The sequence below is a fragment of the Urtica dioica genome, chromosome 11 (assembly GCF_054948205.1).
Source record: "Urtica dioica subsp. dioica isolate 48M chromosome 11, U.dioica_male_clone48M_v1_H2, whole genome shotgun sequence".
In the NCBI taxonomy this organism is placed as follows: Eukaryota; Viridiplantae; Streptophyta; class Magnoliopsida; order Rosales; family Urticaceae; genus Urtica; species Urtica dioica.
Genome location: NC_142766.1, coordinates 15,434,369 through 15,444,686, shown reverse-complemented (window position 1 = coordinate 15,444,686; position 10,318 = coordinate 15,434,369). Strand labels below are relative to the sequence as shown.

General features: G+C 43.9%; 1 protein-coding gene across 1 annotated transcript; it reads right to left on the bottom strand.

The window, feature by feature from the left end:
• Positions 1 to 5,754: 5,754 nt before the first annotated feature.
• Positions 5,755 to 10,091, bottom strand: LOC149381595 (disease resistance protein RPM1-like). The gene is made up of 2 exons (XM_089629823.1): positions 7,149 to 10,091; positions 5,755 to 7,058 (listed from the first exon to the last, which is right to left on the bottom strand). The coding sequence occupies exons 1-2, from the start codon at positions 8,608 to 8,610 to the stop codon at positions 5,956 to 5,958; spliced, it is 2,565 nt and encodes an 854-aa protein (XP_089485949.1). The 5' UTR covers positions 8,611 to 10,091; the 3' UTR covers positions 5,755 to 5,955.
• Between the last annotated feature and the right edge of the window lie 227 nt (positions 10,092 to 10,318).

The window sequence follows — 10,318 nt, the reverse complement described above, 5'->3', positions numbered from 1 at the left end:
CTCGAAGTAAGAACTCTGAGCATGTGCTTTGGATGAGGCACGATCAGTTCTTGTTGAGCTGGTTATTTCAGTCGATCTCCGAATCAATGTTAGGTCACATCAATCGGTGCACGAACTCTGCAGATGTGTGGTCAACTCTCAAGTCAATCTTTGGAACTGCGTCCAAAGCGAGAGTTCTTCAACTCCGATTCTCACTTCAGACGATGAAGAAAGGAAATCTCAGCATTGATGAGTTCATACTGAAGATGAAGAATGTCGCTGATAATCTCAGCTCTGCAGGATCACCAGTGAATGATGACGATCTAGTCCTCTATGTTCTAGGAGGTCTTGGCTCTGAGTATGAGTCTGTGGCGGTGAATCTGACTAGTAGGTCAGACAGTCCAACACTACAAGAGGCACAATTTGCTCTCCAGTCTCAGGAAATGAGAATTGAAAGCCAAAACTCTGTCAATCTCTCAGATCCAGTCTCAGCACCAATGGCTCATTTTGCAAGTCGAGGTGGCAGAGGAAACTTCAACAACAATGGTGGTAGAAACTCAAATGCTCGAGGTAGAGGACGTGGAGGTAGGTCTGGTGGCCGCAACAACAACAACAACATGCCTACTTGTCAAATCTGTGGAAGAGTTGGACATGTTGCCTTCAAATGCTTCAACAAATTTGATCCATGCTTTCAAGCAGCACAGCAAACCTCACCTCAAGGCACTGGAAATCAAAGCTCAAGTCAAAGGTCTGGTAATGTGGCTCAGGCATACATCACAGTTGGACAAGATCAAGGCACTGACTCGGAGTGGTACCTGGATTCTGGAGCCACAAATCATGTCACAGCTGAACTCAGCAACCTCAACATCCATCATGACTACAAAGGCAAAGACAAGCTAACAGTTGATAATGGTTCTAAACTCCCTATCTTGCATATTGGTAACACTGATTTAAACACTCAATCTGGTTCTCTCTTACTCAAAAACATTCTGCATGTACCTGCAATAACCAAAAACCTAGTCAGCATTTCTCAGTTTACCAAAGACAACAACATTCTAATTGAGTTTTATCATGACAAATGCTTAATCAAGGACAAGGATACGATGAGAACTCTGCTGGTTGCAGCACTTAAAGGAGGACTGTATCATCTTGACTTGTCCAAGATTTCAAAGCATTTGAAGCCAAAAATACAAGCCTTTGTGTCTTCTCTACATAGTCCAATGTTTTCTGTCAAAAATAAAGTTTGTGATAGGTCTGTTTCAGATATGTCAATGTTGTACAATTCATATCCTTGCAGTTCTAGTAAGTCAGACAATGTTCATAGCATTTTTGCTTGTAATACCAGTTCTAATAATGCTAGTACTCAGGATGTAAACATTTGGCATAAAAGACTTGGTCATCCCTCAAAAGAAATACTTGACTGTGTGTTAAAATCTCTGAATTACTCTTTGTCTGTTAAACATCTCACCTTCTGCAAATCATGTGCTATAGGCAAAATGCACCAATTTCATTTTTCAAAGTCTGAGACAAAAACCACAAAACCTTTTCAGCTAATCCACTATGATCTTTGGGGTCCCTCACCTGATCTTTCAGTCACTGGTTTCAAGTACTACATTCACTTTGTAGATGACTTTACACGGTTCACATGGATCTACCCTCTCAAAACAAAATCTGAAACCAAACATGTTTTTCTCAGATTTCTAGCCTATGTGGAAAGGCAATTCAGTGTCAAAGTCAAAACCATTCAAACAGATTGGGGTGGGGAATTCAGACCTCTTGCAAAAGTCCTAGGTGATATTGATATAGTTTTCAGACATCCCTGTCCACATACTCATCAACAAAATGGTAAAGCTGAGAGAAAACATCAACATATCACAGAACTAGGACTCACTCTTCTAGCTCAGTCAGAGTTGCCTTACAATTTTTGGTGGGATGCTTTTGTCTCTGCTGTCTTTATCATCAACAGAATTCCCTCAGCCACACTTCAAATGCAGTCACTTTTTGAACTCCTCTTCGAAACCAAACCAGACTACAAATTTTTCAAAGTTTTTGGATATGCATGTTACCCTCATCTCAAACCCTACAACACAAACAAGTTCAGATTCAAGTCAACTCAATGTGTTTTCCTTGGTTACAGTCCCTTACACAAAGGTTATAGGTGTCTGAGTTCATCTGGTAGAGTCTATGTTGCAAGATCTGTGCTTTTTGATGAAACAGTTTTTTCCCTACAAAAGCTTCTCCACTCAGCCTCAAACTCCAACACCAACCATCCCAGTGTCATCTAACCAACCTGGCATGTCCATTCTTGGATCATATCCCATCACTCCTAGGCAAAACACTTTTTCCCACACTGGCACTAATCAGTTCTCCTCTTCCATGCATCACAATTGCTCATCAGACTCACCACACACCCAAAATACTCAACAAGTGTCACATTCCTCAGAACCAGACTCTTCTGACTCATCAAATGTTAGGTACATGCTTCCAAATCAAATGTCTCTCTCACCTTCAAACCATTCTCAATCTTCACAACCAACCAGCTCACCTCATATCATACCAGAACTGTCAACCACAAACACCCACACCATGATTACTAGAGCAAAAAATGGAATCACCAAACCAAGAGTGTTTAATGTCATGTCACCTTTATGCAATATAGAGATTGAACCTACTAATGTTAGTGAAGCTATTGCTAACCCTGGTTGGAAGAGTGCTATGGACTCTGAACTTGCAGCTCTGCAGAGAAATGGCACTTGGAGTCTTGTTCCCTACAACTCATCAATGAACATAGTCCAAAACAAGTGGGTCTACAGGGTCAAACACAAAGTTGATGGCTCCTTGGACAAGTTGAAGGCAAGATTGGTAGCAAAAGGGTTCCAACAAACTGCAGGAGTGGACTTCTTTGAGACATTCAGTCCTGTGATCAAGCCTGTTACTCTCAGAGTAATTTTTACACTTGCAGTAACCAACAAGTGGGACATTCAACAAGTGGATGTCAACAATGCCTTTTTAAATGGCAAGCTTAAAGAAACAGTGTACATGATGCAACCAGATGGCTTCATCAACAGCTCTAAGCCAGATCATGTGTGTCTCCTACACAAAGCCATCTATGGTCTAAAGCAAGCCCCCAGGGCATGGTATGAAGAACTGAGTCAAGCACTACTCAGATAGGGCTTTATCAACTCCTGCTCAGATCCCTCCTTGTTTACCTACAACCGTGGCAATACCTGCATTTTTCTACTTGTCTATGTAGATGACATTTTGTTCACCGGTAATGACAAGGCTCTAATCAACAAGGCAATATCTGATCTCAACAAATCCTTCACTCTAAGGACACTTGGGCATCTAAACTACTTCCTGGGGTTTGAAGCTACACGCAGTTCTGATAGCTTATGCCTCACACAACAGAAGTATGTGCGTGACCTTCTCCTCAAGACCAAGATGGTTGACTCCAAACCGTGTCTCACGCCCATGTGTCAGAATCAGAAGCTCCACAAAGAGGATAGTCCAGCCTTTGAAGACCCCTCTCTGTATAGAAGTGTCATTGGCTCGTTGCAGTATCTCACAATGACAAGGCCAGATATCTCTTTCGCTGTGAACAAGCTAAGCCAGTTTATGCAAACACCAACAGTGAATCACTGGAGTGCTTGCAAAAGACTGCTCAGATATCTAGCAGGATCACCTTGTCAGGGCTTACGGTTCACGGCTGCAACCAACATGACCCTGTCAGCGTTTACTCATGCAGATTATGCTAGCAACATTGATGATCGTCGCTCAACAACAGGGCTATGTGTTTTTCTTGGAGACAATCTGCTCACGTGGCTATCCAAGAAACAGGCAGTGGTCTCACGGAGCTCCACAGAATCCGAATACCGTGCCTTGGCCACCACGGCAACTAAGATCATGTGGCTACGTTCCCTCTTCGCTGAACTAGGCATCTCAGTCAATACTGCCCCTGTGGTGATCTGGTGTGATAACTTGGGTGCTGGGGCTCTAGCAAACAATCTTGTGTTTCATTCACGGACTAAGCATGTTGAAGTAGACGTTCATTTTGTCAGAGAAAAGGTTGCTGCAGGCTTGGTTGAAGTTCGTTATGTTCCAACTGGTGATCAAATCGCTGATGCTCTCACTAAGCCCCTAGCTATACCTCAGTTAGTCAAGTTGTGTTCCAAGTTCAATCTGGCCTTACCGGTTTGAACTTGAGGGGGGTGTATTAGAGTATGTAAACGTGTGTAAATGTCTCAGCCATTAGATCTAGTTTGTTAGTGATCAATGGCTGAGATTGTGTCATTCAAGTGTATTTATAGTCAAGTGTAACGAACGCAAGTCAATCAATCAAATCATCAAATCAGTTACACAAATATCTCTCTCTCTCTCTCTCTCTCTCTCTCTCTCTCTCTCTCTCTCTCTCTCCGGTTAGTTACAAAGCTCTCTGAGCTTCTTCAAAAACTTACTAAAAATTGGTTAAATGACAAACTAAAAATGTAAATAACGCTCTATATATATATAATGTACCATATTTTAAATGTTAATAAAGTTAAACTGATTGAGCTTGATTAATTGTAAGGGATCTAATCGCTCTTTTATGGGATGGATCCGAGCCTCTAATGTATGCGATCATTTTGGTATCAGCTACCCCAATTAAGCAATAAAGAGTAAAGGTTCAACCATCAATTGTTCGAATCAATTTTATTATACTTATTGACCTGAGTTGAGAGAGAAGAAGGAGAGAAGATTTATGAACTCGAGTCAGCTCAGAGCTCATTCTGATCTTGGTAAATGAATTTTAATTACTTATTGAACACTATGAAAAAAAAAAAAAAAAAAACAGATCCATTAATAAAAAAAAATATTCTGAATATGGCGATTTAACAAAAGCTTACTAAAGATTGGTTAAATGGCAAACTAAAAATGTAAATAACGCTCTATATATATATGATGTACCATATTTTAAATGTTAATCAATCGCTCTTTATGTAAGGTATCTAATCGCTCTTTATGGGATGGATCCGAGCCTCTAATGTATGCGATCATTTCGGTATCAGCCTACCCCAATTAAGCAATAAAGAGTAAAGGTTCAATCATCAATATATTGTTCAAATCAATTTTATTATACTTCAGTATTAACACTTTAATATTGATCAATTATACAAACACGAGAGTAGAATGAGATGTTTAGAGAAGAACAAGTCAAAGGAAAAAAAACATTCCCATATCACCAAAATACTAGAAAATTATTGTTTTGAATGCCAATTTACTCATTAGATTGATTTTGCAACCACGTCACTAAAAAAAGAGTTCATAATTAGCCCTAATAAAAATAATGCAATCTTACTGATGTCATAGCTAAAAGTTGTAGCGATACAACCCTTAAGCTGATACAATTGTTTTCGCAGACGAATAGAGAAACAAAATGGTTTATCTGTATATTTCAAATTGTTAAAGAGTCTTGTACAAAACACAACCGACCTACGAACTTATTTACATAAGATTAAAACAAGATCTGCCACTACAAAATTTGGCTATTTGGTACACAATAGGGATGTGCATGGCAAAAGAGTTCCCAGTGGAAAATCTATTTCTCAATGCGGCAGATTAAAACCCAACCTAGGGTAGAGCATTTTGTTCCATTCAATTCTCAAATCAGAATGGAATTCTGTTCTTATTTGGTCAGATAATAAAGTGAATTGTATGTTTGATTCCGATTCTTATGTTCAGAATTTTCCAGTGATAAAGACACTCGACCCGAAATGAGAATATGAGTTTGAACGCAAAAATATACACGCGAAAGATATACAAATGGAATTTTAGCACTAGTTACCGAACTGCACGATTACCATAACGCTGTTAAATTACATGAACACAAAATCAACATTTTATATGCATATCACTATTATTATTGATGAAGTTCACAGTTATTCAAAATCCAAGTAACAATACACGAGTACAACAATCTTTAAGTAAAAGAGATAATAATCAGACGATATAATTTCCGTTTACCTTTGCATAGTTCAGGTTTTTCAGGTGTTGGACAGAAGGGACCTCTTGAAGCACCCCGCAATAGCATATCTCAAGATGTTCGAGGACAACCAAAGCCCCATCGTTAAACTTCACAGCCCTCAGTTTACTCAACCTAACCAATGTCAGCATCTTTAATCTTCGAAACCCGCCATCCTCGAAACACAACTCCTCTCCCTCGATTGCATCCTCTACCAGCTCAAGTCTCTCCAAGTTAGGCAATCCCATCAACACCTCGATCACCTCTCCAGTCAGCCTCGATGAGTTCAATGCTAGTCCGCGGAGCCTCTTGAGCTCAGAGATCCAGCCCGGAAGCCTCTCGAGCCGGCCGGCCATCACCAGGTCGAGGAGCCCAAGAGGCGGGGATGACACGTGTCCCAGAGATAAGAGTTCCGCCTCGTTGGCTGCAAGTAAAGTCAACCGTTCGAGGCGGTTCAGTTTCCCGCTGACGGAGCAGAGAGCGCAGCTCAGGTCTGCAGTCAACCCCACGACGTCGAGCCACCTCAGCCTCTCCAGCTTCTCCAACTCTCTCAGCAGTTCGGCTCCCCCGGAACGGGCATCCACGGCCGAGAGTGTTTGAAGGCCCTCGAGGTTACCTTCAAAGCCTTTTCGTAGCCTCACTCCGGTTACGTACTCGAAGATTGTTTTGCAGTTTGGGTTGTAACTGTACGCCAATATGTGTTGGAGATTTCTGAGCTCGTTGATATCTTTTGGAAGATCTGTTATCAGTGTGTCTCTGATGTCCAACGAATAGAGATTTTGCAGCTTGCTGATGGATTTGGGCAGCGACTTGAGATTCGTCTTCCTCAAGCCTAAGTACATCAAGAAAAGCAATTTTCCAAGCTCTTTTGGTAGTGTTTCGATACGTGAGCTTTCAAAATCCAACACCTCGAGAAGCTTGAACTTTTCAAACAAAGATGCCAAGAAAGATTCGGTCAGTTGATCGTCGGGGGTGTTGGAGAGTAAAAGAGTTCGAGCCCTAGAGGTTTCTACGTTTTCTAAGGCTTTCTTAGCGTCGCCGGAGATCACCACACGTCGACCGTTGCCTCTGAATTTCGACGCTTTTGCATCCCAGATTTGACAAAACTTCACATCTTCGGCCCTTGATAGGATCACATCGCGCATCAAATCATGGACAGAAAAGAAATTACCTTCTCCGATCATTTCGGATCCGTCGAGTGAGACTAAGTTTCTTCTGACGAGCTCGGCCATGTATTCTTCGGCGACCTCTTCCGAGGTGTTGTCTCCTTCGGCCTTCACAAAACCTTCTGCGATCCATAACCGGTACAGTCGTTCATCGGCAATTGAATAATCCTCCGGAAATAGACAAATGTACATGAAACATGGTCTCAGGGAGTGAGGCAGATCATCATAGCTGAGGGAAAGAATTTTGTGAACTCGGGTCAGCTCGGAGCTCATTCTGATCTTGGAATTAAGATCACAAAGAACTCTTTGCCATTCAGAGACTTCCTTCTCTTTTGTTGCCAATAACCCAGCAATGGCTGTGATAACAAGTGGCAGACCTTGGCATTTACCAACGATCTCCCTGGAAGTTTCCAACAGCTCTTTGGGGCAAACGCCTTGACACTCAGTCCGAAAGGCCGTTCTGCAGAACAGCTCGAAAGCCGGCATTTGAGGCCAGGGTCTGATGTGTTGAACGAGATCTTGAGGCGAGTATTTACAGCGATCCGCGATCGAACTGTTCCGAGTCGTGATCATGATTCTGCTCCCATTGTTGTTCTTGCAAGGCAGAGCAAGCTTTATGTCGTCCCAAAAGCTCTCTTCCCACACATCATCGAGAACAACAAGGTACCTCTTTGTTTGCAGATGGCTCCTCAAACATCCGATCAGGTCTTCCACAGTGCTGGCTCCGCGTGGTCCCACCTTTAGCTTCTCCGCCAGCGTTTCCAGAATCTTCTTCGGGTCGTACGGCTGGGACACTGTGACCCACGCTCGGGCAGATTCGAAGTGTCGCACCACGGCTTTATCGTCGAATACATTCTTGGCGAGTGTGGTCTTCCCGACCCCGCCTTGGCCCACCAACGAAATCACCACAAACTCCGACGGACCTTCCACCAGCTTTTCGATGACCTTGCCCCTCACAGAGTCGACTCCGACAACTTCCTCTTCCTCTAAGAAGAGCGATTCCAACCGAGGGTCAACGTGGTCTTTTCCGGCCCATCCCCGACTCGGCCCGGCCTGATCCAACGGTCTCAAGCCGTATCCCACACCCCGGCCTTTGATGTCAAGCAACGACCTCTTAATGGCCTCAATCTCCGACGCAAGCTTGCGACGGTGCTTCAGAGATGTGACTCTACGGACACAGCCAATGAGCCCTCTCTGGTAGTGGAGTTCAGTGAGATGGTAACGATAGTTGTCGACGAGGTCTTCAATGCGATCGGCTTGAACGCGGATCTGGCTCACCCACGCTTTCACGGCGTCGCTCGTCTCTCCATTCTCCGACTTGGCTTCAGCGTCTCTCAGCAGAGGCTGGATTATCTTCAGCTCCTCATTCAGGCTCTCGACCTCTCCATGTACTCCTTTCAGCGATTTTACTTCTTCGGTCAGCAAATCCGTCAGTTTCTCGATCAGCGGACCCAAGAACGCGTCCATTTTTTTGCCGATCAAATTGACCAGCGTACTTCGATCTGTTTTAGCTTAGTTGATCACAGTACTCGAACAATATTCCTGGCGAAGTGATGTGTTAATATTCGGTAAAGCAACTCCTAGTCTTCTTGCTTAACATTGGTACATATTTAGGGTTTAGGATTGGAGTTGCTTCGCAAAGGTATTCGGTGGCAAATCGGCGAAGGTAATGTGCGGGCTTTTGCTACCCCTTGGCTGCCGAGGAACGGTGCTTTCTCCTTGCTCTCTACGGCACCGGATGATGATTTTCCCTGGCGGGTGGCTGATTTTATGGACGGTAGTTCGTGGAATCGTGAACTCCTTGAAGCGTTTATGGTCCCTTATGATGTGGAGGCGGTGATGAAGATTCCTCTTGGAGTAGGCACTGAGCTTGATCGCCTTGTTTGGCATTACGAGGAAAATGGAGTGTACTCGGTTCGCTCGGGGTACCGGCTTGCAAGGCTGGAAGGTATTCAGGGACCGTCTTCCTCGTCATCTTCGGACGCAGCGTGGTGGGGAAAGCTTTGGGGTTTGTCTGTTCCTCCAAAAATCAAACACATTTTATGGCGTTGTTGGTACGACACCCTTCCAACTTATGGGAATCTTCGGCAAAGAGGCGTTCCGTGCCTCCCCTTCTGCAGCTTCTGTGGAGAACTCCCGGAGAATGTCCTTCATGCGACGTGGAGCTGCGAGCGGGCCCAAGCGATTTGGCGATCATCGCTGCTGTGTAGATGGGTCGAGAAGACAAGTTCGTTACCTTTCCAGGAGATTTCTAGACGTGCTTCGGAGTGCTTGTCTGTGACGGACTTGGAGCTGTTCTGTGGACTGGTTTGGGCTTCGTGGTCGGACCGAAATCGCCGTCTTTTTGATGGCAAAGTCAGACTTCCGGAGGCGTGGGTGACCGAGGTGGCTAGCTGGTTCACGAGCTTCAAGGAACACGCTCAGCGGCTTACTACGGAGAAATCGCCAATAGAGTTGCGCCGGGATTCCTGGGCTCGACCGAGGGAGGGGACGCTGAAATTGAACGTGGACGCCGCTTGGGATGAGGTAACTAAACGCGCAGCGTTGGGAGGAGTTGTTCGAGACCAACTAGGCGAGGTGGTTGGCGTGACGGGCGTACTGCTGGAGGAGGTCGATTCAGCTCTCACGGCCGAGTGTAGAGCCATTGCAGAGGGGCTGCGCTTTGTGCAATCCAGCGGGTGGCGAGTCGCTGTGGTTGAGTCGGACTGTCTGCGAGCCACGCAGCTTATTGGGAGTCGGAACACCCGGAGTCTTCAAGGCCCGCTGATCCAAGGGATTCTGGCCCTTCTTGACCTTCACTCTATTTCCTGTTTTTGGGCGCCTCGGGTTTGTAATGAGGCTGCAAATTGTATTGCAAAAACTAGTCTTAATCGCTTAGATGGCGACTTCTCGTGTCTGATATGCCCTGTGTGGCTAGAGGCTTGTATTAGGAAGGACATACTGTCCTCTTCTTCTTCTTAATGAAACCAGACCTTTTTCCTCAAAAAAAAAAAAAAACATTGGTACATATTTTTTATTTATATTTAATATCAATAAAGTATTAGTAATTCAGCCGACAGTCTAATAGTCGTATCCTTTTTAAAAAGTAACAATTTTTATTATTAAAAAATAGCACACTAAATCCAAAATAAATTAATTACCTAAAGAGTTATTTAATTTACTCTTTAATAATTTA

Bases quoted from the DNA above. Each gene is read 5' to 3' on its own strand.
- LOC149381595 (XM_089629823.1), bottom strand. From the start codon at position 8,610: ATGGACGCGTTCTTGGGTCCGCTGATCGAGAAACTGACGGATTTGCTG. The intron at 7,059-7,148 runs GTAATTTCTTTT...GGGATGCAAAAG, and splicing joins ATCCGAAATGATCGGAGAAG to CGTCGAAATTCAGAGGCAAC.